General features: G+C 41.9%; 1 protein-coding gene across 1 annotated transcript in view; it reads left to right on the top strand.

Moving 5' to 3' along the window:
* LOC129816011 (plasma membrane calcium-transporting ATPase 1-like) overlaps positions 1–13,228 on the top strand; it is a 188,618-nt gene that overhangs the window by 53,913 nt on the left and 121,477 nt on the right. The window contains exon 2 of the mRNA XM_055870207.1: positions 10,904–11,410. Within this exon, the coding sequence (XP_055726182.1) occupies positions 11,218–11,410 (193 nt within the window). The 5' untranslated portion in view covers positions 10,904–11,217. The remainder of the gene's footprint in view (positions 1–10,903; positions 11,411–13,228) is intronic.

Below are 13,228 nucleotides of genomic sequence, written 5' to 3'. Positions count from 1 at the left end.
TCTCATCCCTCTCTTCTCTCCATCTCTGAGCTCCCTTTTCCACATCGTTAGAATACAAACCCAGCTCTTGCTTATCTTTTGAGCTTTTAACCTCTCCTTTCCTCTCATTTCAATTTAAGGCGCTTTATTAGCATGGGAAACCTATTTCTACATTGCCAAAAGCAAGTCAAATAGATAATAAACAAAAGTGAAATAAACAGTAAAAAATGTACAGTAAACATTACACTCACAAAAGTTCCAAAGGAGTATACATTTCAAATGTCATTATAATGCCTATATACAGTGTTGTAACGATGTGCAAACATTTAAAGTAGAAATGGGAAAATAAATAAACATAAATATGGGTTGTATTTACAATCGTGTTTGTTCTTCACAGGTTGCCCTTTTCTTGTGGCAACAGGTCACACATCTGCCTGCTCTCTCTCCCTCTTTCTATTTACCAGTGTTTGTCATCTGTTCAGCCCCGTCTAATACCCTGACTGCTGATGGGTGGATAGAAGGTGTGTGTGTGTGTGGCGTTTGTGTGTGGTGGGTTGTGGATTAATGATATCTCAGGTAAAAAAATCTGTCTGTCTAGGTAAAAAAATCTGTCTGTGCCCTTGAGCAAAGTACTTAACCCTAATTGCACCTCTAAGTCACTCTGGATAAGAACGTCTGCTAAATGATTAAAATGTATATATTTTTTAGGATGCTTTAGTTTGTTTCATAGACGGGTTTTAGATTCAAGCAGTGATAGTCTGCTGTTATCTGTAATATGATGTCAGTTCATAGTAGTATATTTCTGTTTACTTTAACTGATGGGGGTAAACTAGGTCAAAAACACTGGGCACAGGGTTCTCACAAGGTGCTTAAGGTACTTGAATTTGGAACTCTGAAATTCATGTACTGGAATACCTTGAAAATCTGACATTTTCTTAAGTTGGTACTTGAATTAAAATGAGAGGAGAACAGAAATTGATCAAATATGTTAATTTGAAAAACATTAGAAAAATGTATTGGTCTTCCAAATGTCATTTTCAGGAATACTACAGAGTTTCGAGCTCTGGTTGCCAGGAGAGCTTGCTCATTCCACCCACACTGGAACTCAGCAATGCAGGTACATAACTGACTGATTAGAGCCAAACGTCCCATCGCTGGTTAAAATGCTGGGCAAATGTAGATTTAATCCTGCCTGTCAGAATATTGATGTTTATGAATGGGTTTTGCCAGACCCAACCAGGGATGTAGTGGAGGGTAAACTCACGTAAACGCCGTTTACGCACCTTTTTATTTATAAAATAGCGTTTACTCACCTTTTTTATTTTGTTAATGATGATTTACTCGCTTATTTCGTTCTCAGCGGTGGTCAACTTGATGGTACAAATTGATGGTCCTTGAAAATAAATTGTATTGCTGGAAAAAGTACTTGAAAATCCTTGGAATTTGACTTCACTGTCTATTCTATACAGACCCTGTGAACATTTTGATACCTTTTTTTATCCTGCTTTTTGAACCTTTAAAGTTTTGTATCAATAAGATGTGAGCTTTTTTTCTTACTCAGAAATGTTTTGTACCTCTACATGTTCAGAGTGTGATAGCTCATTGTGATATCTCTACGCAAGGAGTTATGACACATTATGATGCCTGAAATCAAGCGTTACCACCATATAACCAGGCAGCTATGTCCTGTCAATGTCCTCAGTTGTCCTGTGAAAGGCTAGAATAGAAGGTCAGTGTGAATATAGAATGGATTTACCTTGTTTACGTGGTGCTGCTGCTGCTGCTTGGTTCACTGCCAACAAAACTCCACAACACTTTGTATTGAAGAGGCCTAATACCAGAGGAAGTAAAATGAGAGAATAGTGAAATGGTAGTAGCAATGTGTAACTGGGGAGTCACTAAACTTATATGCACTTGACTTTCACTTAACACACACTGCTTATTCTATTTTATTTATATGTACAGCTGAGGAGGCTGCTGAGGGGAGGACTTCTCATAATAATGGAACGAAGCAAATGGAAACCATGTGTTTTTTGTTTTTGATACTATTCCATAAATTCCGCTCCAGCTATTACCACAAGCCTATCTTCCCCAATTAAGGTGCCACCAACCTCCTGTGATGTACAGTACTGTAGTAATACAGTAATGCAATGTGTGTGTGTGTGTGTTAGAGGTCGACCGATTAATCGTAATGGCCGATTTAATTAGGGCCGATTTCAAGTTTCCATAATAATCGGTATTTTTGGAGACCGATTTTTTTTTAACGCCTTTATTTAACTAGGCAAGTCAGTTAAGAACACAATCTTATTTTCAATGACAGCCTAGGAACGGTGGATTAACTGCCTTGTTCAAGGGCAGAACGACAGATTTTTACCTTGTCAGCTCAGGGATTCGTTTTTGCAATCTTCCGGTTACTAGTCCAACGCTCTACTAGTCCAACGCCTTACATTGCACTCCACGAGGTGCCTGCGTGGCAGGCTGACTACTTGTTACGCGAGGGCAGCAAGAATCCAAGGTAAGTTGCTAGCTAGCATTAAACGTATCTTATAAAAAACAATCAATCTTAACATAATCACTAGTTAACTACACATGGTTGATGAAATTACTAGTTTAACTAGCGTGTCCTGCGTTGCATATAATCAATGCGGTGCCTGTTCATTTCTCATCGAATCACAAACGGGTGATGATTTAACAAGCACATTTGCGAAAAAGCACTGTCGTTGCACCAATGCACCTGACCATAAACATCAATGCCTTTCTTAAAATCAATACACAAGTATATATTTTTAAACCTGCATATTTAGTTAATATTGGCTGCAAACATGAATTTCTTATAATTAGGGAAGTTGTGTCACTTCTCTTGCGTTCTGTGCAAGCAGTCAGAGTATATGCAGCAGTTTGGGCCGCCTGGCTCATTGTGAACAGTGTGAAGTCCATTTCTTCCTAACAAAGGCCGTAATTAATTTGCCAGAATTGTACATAATTATGACATAACTTTGAACTTTGAAGGTTGTACAATGTAACAGCAATATTTAGACTTAGGGATGCCATCCGTTAGATAAAATACGTAACGGTTCCGTATTTCACTGAAAGAATAAACGTTTTGTTTTCGAAATTATAGTTTCTGGATTCGGCCATTTTAATGACCAAAGGCTTGTATTTCTGGGTGTTATTATGTTATAATTAAGTCTATGATTTGATAGAGCAGTCTGACTGAGCGATAGTAGGCAGCAGCAGGCTCATAAGCATTCATTCAAACAGCACTTTCGTCTGTTTGCCAGCAGCTATTGCGCTGTTTATGACTTCAAGCCTATCAATTCCCGAGATTAGGCTGGTGTAACCGATGTGAAATGGCTAGCTAGTTAGCGGGGTGCGCGCTAATAGCGTTTCAAACGTCACTCGCTCTGAGACTTGGAGTAGTTGTTCCCCTTGGTCTGCATGGGTAACGCTGCTTCGAGGGTGGCTGTTGTCGATGTGTTCCTGGTTCGAGCCCAGGTAGGAGCGAGGAGAGGGACGGAAGCTATACTGTTACACTGGCAATACTAAAGTGTCTATAAGAACATCCAATAGTCAAAGGTATATGAAGTACAAATCGTATAGAGAGAAATAGTCCTATAATTCCTATAATAACTACAACCTAGAAACTTCTTAACTGGGAATATTGAAGACTCATGTTAAAAGGAACCACCGGCTTTCATATGTTCTCATGTTCTGAGCAAGGAACTTAAACTTTAGCTTTCTTACATGGCAGATATTGCACTTTTACTTTCTTCTCCAACACTTTGTTTTTGCATTATTTAAACCATATTGAACATGTTTCATTATTTATTTGAGGCAAAATTGATTTTATTGATGTATTATATTCAGTTAAAATAAGTGTTCATTCAGTATTGTTGTAATTGTCATTATTACAAATAAAATAAAAAAATCGGACGATTAATCGGTATCGGCTTTTTTTGTCATCGGTATCGGTATCGTTATCGGCGTTGAAAAATCAGAATCGGTCGACCTCTAGTGTGTGTATACTTTGGGTAATTTAATAGCTTTTTGCTCTAATAGCCGTAAGCCTGTTTGGTCCTGGTGCAGACATAGTTAACACACACACACATAAATCTCGCCCGCGGCACAGTGGCCATGAATTTCTTCCGCTGGGCGATAGTAATCAGATAAAAAGCACAGTGCTTGGTCCAGAATGACAAAGTTCATCTATGAATCAGTTTTCTGCATCCCAAATGGTATTCTATTCCTTTACAGTGTACTTTTTTTGGACTAGGTCCCCATAGGGCTCTGGTCAAAAGTAGTGCACTATATACGGCATAGGGTGCCATTAGGGACACATTTATTGTCATAGGAACAGATGTCTAACCCAGGGTTTTCCATACTTGGTCCTGTAATGTAAAATACTTTCCTAATGCACTGTATGTAGGCTACTGAGCTTGTCTGACGTTTTCAGCACAGCCATTAAAAACTAAGACACACAAATTACTAAAGAGGGAGCAAGAGGCCAATACAGTGGTTCTTCCTTTAAAAGTTTTTAGCTTATGCCGCAATTGTTTGTGGTAGATGGTGGTATATTGCGTCATTCTGGCAACAATTGCTGACGCTTAAATAACGTGCCATCGAATTCTGCAGCACCCTGCAAGGAAGAACCACTGTATATTCTAAACAGAAGAAAAAAAAACGTTCCCTGACCGTTCCTCCTCCCACTGCCCGTTGAGGGTAATAGGCTACAACAGCAGTCAGCAACCTTTACCATTTGGAGTGCCAAGTTATCGTACCATTTCTACTGATCTGCTTGCTGATGATTCATCTACTGACGATTTTCATATGAACATTTTCGTGAAACCCGTTTCACTTCAGTTATAATAGTCTTCATATTTCAAAATCAATTTTATGTGGTTAATCCAAATTATATCTAAAGGAAAATGATAAAAATCTGAAAGTAACTTCTAGTGCCAATATGTAAAAAGAGCCTACCAAAAGCCAACAAATAACAACATTGCAGCCAGCAGGTAGAAAATATCCTGATTAAAATGGTAATATCCTATAAATCACATTGGCTATGCATGGCCTCTCTGCAAGGAACTTGACATTTTTTATCAAGTATTAAACTTGGTCTGGCCTGAAGCTCATGCTAGCAAACTTGCAGCATTGTTTAAAATATTCTGGTACCTCAGAGTTTCCTGTGCCAGTGAGCTACAGACAGACAGACACAGCTGTGGGCTATTTGCGCAGTCTATTTGATTTTTCAAATAGGTTATGTTGAGAAACTATTGTCATTCTCAATGGATGTAAAAACAGACTTTGTTTACTTGCTGTTTGAAGTGAAGAAAAAAATACTTTGGGAAGCTCCACAGTGATGTTTAGTGAAGACAATCAAAAATAGCATCAGATCCCCAAATGGGCACATTTATAAGCCTACATTTGCGTGCAGGCCAGGTAGCCTAGGCCTAGTTGAATGCGATGGGGGAGAAAAAGAGGGCGAGAGAACGGGATAAAGGGACAGAAGAGAGTGAGAAAAAGAGGGAGGGAGAAAGTAAGTGAGAATAAGGAAAGGACAGAGCAGATAGTGTACTTAGTGTAGGTGGTCACATGGCCTTATGGTCTCTGCCTGTTGAGAGAGTCTGACTAACTGCTGCACTCCCTCTCTTTCTACTCTACCTATCTTCCTCTCATTCTATCGTTCTTTCTAGTTACTGTATCTACCTCTTGTTTTACCTCATCCCTACCTACCCTTTATATGTCTATCTACTCTACCTTTTTTTATACTGCTCCTCTATACCCCTGTTCTATCCTCCTTTCTACTTACTATATGGACCCTCTTTCACTGCTGTGGACCTCTTTCATCTAGCTCCTCTCCCTCTCTATATTCATATCATTCCTCCTCCTTCACCCCTCTCTCTTTTTCTATCCTTCCTTTTCACTTTCACCCCTCCCTCTCTCTGTCTCTTTACTTCTCTCTCTGTCTCGCTCTCTCTCACCCTCTCTTCCCTCCCTACCCCTCTCCCTCTCTTTCTCTCTCTAGTTGTCAAAGTGGGGCACTTCAGTAGTCTGGCAGTGTATTCTGATTAGAATGTAGTGATACTTACAGTGTAAGAGTGGTGAGTTAAGTTACAACAGGCCAAGTAGCAGAGCAGGGAGGAGAGGTGTGTGAAGTTAATCAAACACCCAGCCATGTTGTTAAAACAGAACGTCTTTAACACACGGGGAAGGTACAGTATAAGGGCTGAAGGAGAGCTTTTACAGGTGTGGCCTTGTAGCCATGTCCCTATGTAGTGTGTCTCTCCCAGCTATTTTAACACTCATCAACAGGACTTTGGACCACAGGGTGTGGCACTGGCGTGTGTGTGTGTGTGTGTGTGTGTGTGTGTGTGTGTGTGTGTGTGTGTGTGTGTGTGTGTGTGTGTGTGTGTGTGTGTGTGTGTGTGTGTGTGTGTGTGTGTTGCAGTATAACATGGAGTGTGTTTCCTGTCTCATGCAGGGAGTATATTTCCGCCCTCTGCTCTGTTGTGTGTTTGTATGAATGAGGAAGTGGATTTAGTTGGCCACCTGCCTTGTATTTGTACTGCTCTCACTTCCTTCGCTCAGAGGGAATTCCTTAGCTAGTAGTAGATAGACACACAGCTTGTTCTCTGGCCATTCAATAATCTGCTCACTCCCATATCCATCTACTTCTAGAAACTAAGGTATGATTTCCGCTCTCTCTCTCCCATATCCATCTACTTCTAGAAACTAAGGTATGATTTCCGCTCTCTCTCTCCCATATCCATCTACTTCTAGAAACTAAGGTATGATTTCCGCTCTCTCTCTCCCATATCCATCTACTTCTAGAAACTAAGGTATGATTTCCGCTCTCTCTCTCCCATATCCATCTACTTCTAGAAACTAAGGTATGATTTCCGCTCTCTCTCTCCCTCCATTTCAATTTAAGGGTCTTTATTGGCATGGAAAACATATATGTTTACATTGCCAAAGCAAGTGAAATAGATAATAAACAAAAGTGAAATAAACAATACATGTACAGTACACTCACAAAAGTTCCAAAGGATAAAGTCATTTTAAATGTAATATGTCTATATACAGTGTTGTAATGATGTGCAAAATAGTTAAAGTACAAAAGGGAAAATAAATAAACATAAATATATTTTATATTTACAATGGTGTTTGTTCTTCACTGGTTGCCCTTTTCTAGTGGCAACAGGTCACACATCTTGCTGCTGTGATTGCACACTGTGGTATTTCACCCAATAGATATGGGAGTTATCAAAATTGGATTTGTTTTCAAATTCTTTGTGGGTCTGTGTAATCTAAGGGAAATATATCTCTGATATGGTCATACATTTGGCAGGAGGTTAGGAAGTGCAGCTCAGTTTCCACCTCATTTTCTGGGCAGTGAGCACATAGCCTGTCTTCTCTTGAGAGCCAGGTTTGCCTTCGGTGGCATCTCTCAATAGCAAGGCTATGCTCACTGAGTCTGTACATCGTCAAAGATTTCCTTAGTTTTGGTTCAGTCACAGTGGTCAGGTATTCTGCCACATGGTACTCTCTGTTTAGCGCTTCTCTTGCTCTCGCCGTCTCTGTCTCTCTCCCGCTCCCTGTTCTCTACTTTCTCCTCTCTTTTCCATCGCTGTGTCATAGGCTATAGTTTGGATGTATTTAATCAGGTCATGTTACTACTAGAACAATGAGTGTTCTTCAGGGAATCTAGTGCTCCATAAAAAGCAACCGTATAGTACTGCAGAACGTTTGACAAAGGAACACAGTCCGTCAGTAAATGCTCCGGCGCTTAGGCTCATTTCACTAATGAAATGACTATATTGGTAAATTAGCATGCCAGTTGATTAGCTTGGCTTAATGAGCAGCTAGATCCTCGTCCATCGACACCAATAAACATTGCTTTTCCTCATAGAGATGTGTCACCGCTCTGCTGTGGTGTTGCTGTTGTTCTCTCCGGTGATGGATAAAGGATAGTTAATGTGGTTTATAGCAAAGTGACAGTGAAAAACAAGAGCAAGTCGATAAAAGTCACGTTTACAGCTGTCTTTCAGACTGCGTTTTCAAGCCAACATTACCTAAGTACTGTAGAGAGGAAGAGGGATGGAGAGGAAGATGGATGGATGGATAGAGGGAGAGGGATTGGTGGAGAGAAGGGTACAGAGGGAGAGGGTAAGAGCAATACACACACAGAGACAGAATTGGAAACATATAGAAGAAATGGAGATAGGCCAGTGACTAGGGGACATATTGTAGTGTACTGTATGCTGTCTAAAAGCTCTGCTTGGGCCCTTTGCTAATATTGGGAAGGCATTTAGTGGCCTCTAGGCGACTGCTGACATTTCCCAAGTCAATAGATTTTGTTTGGAAACAGTGCAGAGCGTGCTCATGTGGCATTTACTCACTGTGACATTTACACACGCGAACACTAGTTACATCAGGCTAGTACATTTGTAGACCAGATCAGCGATTCCTCTTTTGGCCAGAAGCATTGCTGACAATACCACCATGGAAACTTTAGAGGCAAGGTTGCTTCCCCTCTGTGGAAACACACACACACACACACACACACACACACACACACACACACACACACACACACACACACACACACACACACACACACACACACACACACACACACTTTATTGGAGAGCATTATAGATGGGCATCACATGAGGTTGGTGGCATCTTAACTAGGGAGGACAGGCTCGTTGTAAAGGCTGGAGCGGAATCGGTGGAACGGTGTCGTACATCAACACATGGTTCCATTTGCTCCATTCTGGCCATTATTGCGAACCGTCCTCCCATCAGCAGCCTCCTGTCTTGGGCATTCAGTTTGAGTGGTAAGCAGTATATAGATTGGGGTTGGTTCATTCTAAGTGAGGAGCGGTAAATGATTATGATGGTTGTTCTCTGACCAGCTGTTTCAGTGAAAGGCCTGAGGAGACGGTGCTTTTCCAGGTCAGCTAGTCATGGTGGCTTGGCTACGCTGGCTCAGTTGTTGTCAGGAAGAGGTTAAATCAGTGTAATTGGTCTGACTCTGGTGTTCTATGTTCCAGAGAAGAGGATTTTAATCCAATCGAAGTGTTTTAAATTGTTTACATTTTTTTCATTTAGCAGACACTCTTATCGACAGATTTTTCACCTAGTCGGCTCTGAGATTCGAACCAGCAGCCTTTCGGTTACTGGCCCAACGTTCTTCACTGCTAGGCTACCATCACTGTACACTGCAACTAGATTATATATACAAAAGTATGTGGACACCCCATTAAATTGCTGTTGCTGACAGGTTTATAAAATCGAGCACACAGCCATGTAATCTCCATAGGCAAACTTTGGCAGTTTTTCATGGTTCGGGCTAGGCCCCTTAGTCTCAGTGAAGAGTGATATTAACGCTACAGCATGCAATGACATAGTACGCGATTCTGTGCATCCAACTTTGTGGCAACAGTTTGGGGAAGACCTTTTCCGGTTTCAGCATGACAATTCCCCCGTGCACAAAGCGAGGTCCATACAGAAATGTTATTTCGAGATTGGTGTGGAAGAACATGACTGGCCTGCACAGAGCCCTGACCTCAACCCCATCAAAATACCTTTGGGATGAATTGGAACACCGACTGCGAGCCAGGCCTAATCGCCCAACATCAGTGTCCGACCTCACTAATGCTCTTGCTGCTGGATTGAAGCAAGTCCCCGCAGCAATGTTCCAACATCTAGTGGAATGCTTTTCCAGAACAGTGGAGGCTGTTATAGCAGCAAAGTGGGGACCAACTCTATATTAATGGAATGAGATGTTCAACGATCAGGTGTCCACATACTTTTGGTCATGTAGTGTACATCTGCAACCCTCTGTGTGACTAAATAAAAATCTAATCATACACCACTTGCGTATATAAAATATCCGCTTCTGGCTAATTGTACAGTAGTACAGTAGTACAGTGTGTGTGTGTGTATTCCCAGCCTGTGTGACAGAGAATGTGAATCCGGAGAGTCACACTCTGACACATCAGCTCTGATCACATAAGCACACATCAAAGGCTGACCTCCATTTGTGGTGTTTAGTGTGTCATGGAGACCCAGAGGAGTGTGACACACACACACACACACACACACACACACACACACACACACACACACACACACACACACACACACACACACACACACACACACACACACACACACACACACACACACACACACACACACACACACACACACACACTGGGACACGCACACCGGCCCAGAGGAGCGGTACAGAGTGCTATCTCACATTAGCATAGTATCCTCTTGCCGACACACAGTGCTGTATTAAAACCTGCTATGCTAGACTCTAATACCTCCCATACAATACCACCTATTATAGCTTCTCTCTACAGCAACACACCACTGATAACTTCTCTATACTACTGGATCCTGTTGTCCTAGAACCAGGTTGCTATGGTGATTCCCATGGTATCTTTATCCATATAGGGTAAAAGCAGTCACTTTGGGACAGGCAGTTGGATAGACTGACAGCCTGTTAATCCTACTCAAACAAAAGGGCCGTGGGTGTCATGGGAGAGTCATATTATCCCAAATACTATATATGTCCTACTTTTTGTCCTTAGACTTTGTTTAACTTCAATTCAAAGCATGGCTGTCCTCACGTTCTTCTACAAGAATCAGCTATTATCTGACTTGAGATCTGTGCTTTTGTATTGTCTGTTATTGTTCGTTTTCTCCTCTTTTTTCTCCTTTCCTGCCCTCCACAGGGAATAGTGACCTTGTTGTTCTAACAGGTCATTCCCCAAACCAAACCTCAATTACTTCAATTTGCTCTCATCAGTGTCCCCTCACATTTATTTGAAAACAATGGTCATTTCATTTTACGACTTATGCAATGTTTAAAAAAAAAACAATGTTTTCTTGTCTCTATCTCCTGCAGTTTCGTGCAACAGAAGAAGTAGTCAACGGATCATGTCCCCACTGTTACGTGGAAACTAATGCACTTCCGGGTCCAGAAATTAATCCACTGACCACACACACTACTTCTACAATACCCATGATTCCTGTCTGCAAAAAAGTAAGGACTTAGGTGTTGAAGCCCTTAGGTGACTTGGACTTCCTTGTTTTACTATTGAACTATTTCAGCACCACTAGCCAGTTCTTAGTTGACAACAGTGATCTTAGAGGGACTGTAGAGGCACTGAGAGACAGCCATAGAGTAAAGAGAGAAAAACAAAGAACAACGAAAACAAAATGGCCAACAACACGGCGGACCACCCGGGGAACTCTGTTGCCGATGGCAACCAAGAAGGGGACTTTGGCATCACGGTGATGGATCTCCGGGACCTGATGGAACTGAGGAGCGGAGAGGCCGTCACCAAGATAGCTGACTCCTACGGAGACGTGCAAGGGCTCTGCCGCAGGCTCAAGACATCACCCATCGAGGGTAAGAGACGTTATACACAGACACACACACACTACGGTATCACCACCATTAACCCTGCTGAGTGTTTGTCATGATTATGTCATTGTATAGCTGACCCCTATTGGGCCAGAGTTAGCCTGCTGGTTGTGGGCTGTGCAAAACAGTAGATTCCCAGGGCTTAACCACTCTGACAAGACATGGCTGATTGAATCAGTGTGAGCAGCAGAGACATTCAGCCAGAGGGTGAAGGGTTAATTACGGGGGTTAAGTGATGCTGTGTGTCTCTTTCTGTAGGAGGAGGTCTCTCCTCCTACAGAAAGAGACACACAGCATCACTTAACGCTTGTTTAATATGGCCCCAGACACTGTACCATACAGGCTGAAGTACATTACATTACCAAAAGTATGTGGACGCCTGCTCATTGAACATCTCATTCCAAAATCATGGTCATTAATATGGGGTTTTTCCACCCTTTTTTCTGCTATAACAGCCTCCTCTCTTCTGGGAAGAGATGTTGGAACATTTCTGCGGGAACATGCTTCCATTCAGCCACAAAAATGAGGGAGGTCGGGCGCTGATGTTGGGCAATTAGACTTGGCTCGCAGTCGGCATTCCAAATCATCCGAAAGGTGTTTGAAGGGGTTGAGGTTCGGGTTCTCTACCGGCCAGTCAAGTTCTTCCACACTAATCTCGACAAACCATTTCTGTATGGATCTTGCTTTGTGCACGGGGGCATTGTCTTGCTGAAACAGGAAAGGGCATTCCCCAAACTGTTGCCACAAAGTTGGAAGCACAGAATCATCTAGAATGTCATTGTATTCTATAGCGTTAATATTTCCATTCACTGGAACTAAGGGGCCTAGCCCGAACCATGCAAAACAGCCCCAGATAATTATTCCGCCTCCACCAAACTTTACCGTTGGCACTATGCATTGAGGCAGGTAGCGTTCTCCTGGTATCCGCCAAACCCAGATGGTGAAGTTGATTCATCACTCCAGAGAACGCGTTTCCACTGCTCCGGAGTCCAATAGCGGCGAGCTCTACACAACTCCAGCCGACACTTGGCATTGCGCATGGTGATCTTAGGCTTGTGTGCGACTGCTCAGCTAAGGAAAACCATTTCATGAAGCTACTGGCGAACAGTTCTTTTCCTGATGTTGCTTCAAAACAGTTTGGAACTACGTGGTGAGTGTTGTAACCAGGGACAGGAGATGTTTATGTGCTACACGCTTCAGCACTCTGCGGTTCCGTTCTGTGAGCTTGTGTGGACTACCATTTCGCGGCTGAGCCATTGTTGCTCCTAGATGTTTCCACTTCACAATAACAGTACTTACAGTTGACGGTGGCAGATCTAGCAGGGCATAAATTTGACGAACTGACTTGTTGGAAAGGTGGCATCCTATGACAGTGCCATGTTGAAAGTACGGGCCATTCTACTGCCAATGTTTGTCTATGGAGATTGCACGATTGTGTGCTCGATTTTATACACCTTTCAGCAACTGGTGTGGCTGAAATAGCCGAAAAACTAATTTGAAGACGTGTCCACATACTTTTGTATATATAGTGTATATAATATAGCTACTGTATAATATACAGTTGAAGTCGGAAGTTTACATGCACTTAGGTTTGAGTCATTAAAACTCGTTTTTTAACCACTCCACAAATTTCTTGTTAACAAACAGTACTTTTTGCAATTTGGTTAGGACATCTACTTTATACACGACACAAGTAATTTTTCCAACAATTGTTTATAGACAGATTAGTTCACTTATTTTTCACTGTATCACAATTCCAGTGGGTCAGAAGTTTACATACACCAAGTTGACTGTGCCTTTAAA

This window comes from Salvelinus fontinalis, chromosome 18 (genome assembly GCF_029448725.1).
Source record: "Salvelinus fontinalis isolate EN_2023a chromosome 18, ASM2944872v1, whole genome shotgun sequence".
Classification (NCBI taxonomy): domain Eukaryota; kingdom Metazoa; phylum Chordata; class Actinopteri; order Salmoniformes; family Salmonidae; genus Salvelinus; species Salvelinus fontinalis.
The sequence above is the reverse complement of the archived record's forward strand: the minus strand, read 5'-3'. Positions and strand labels throughout refer to the sequence as shown.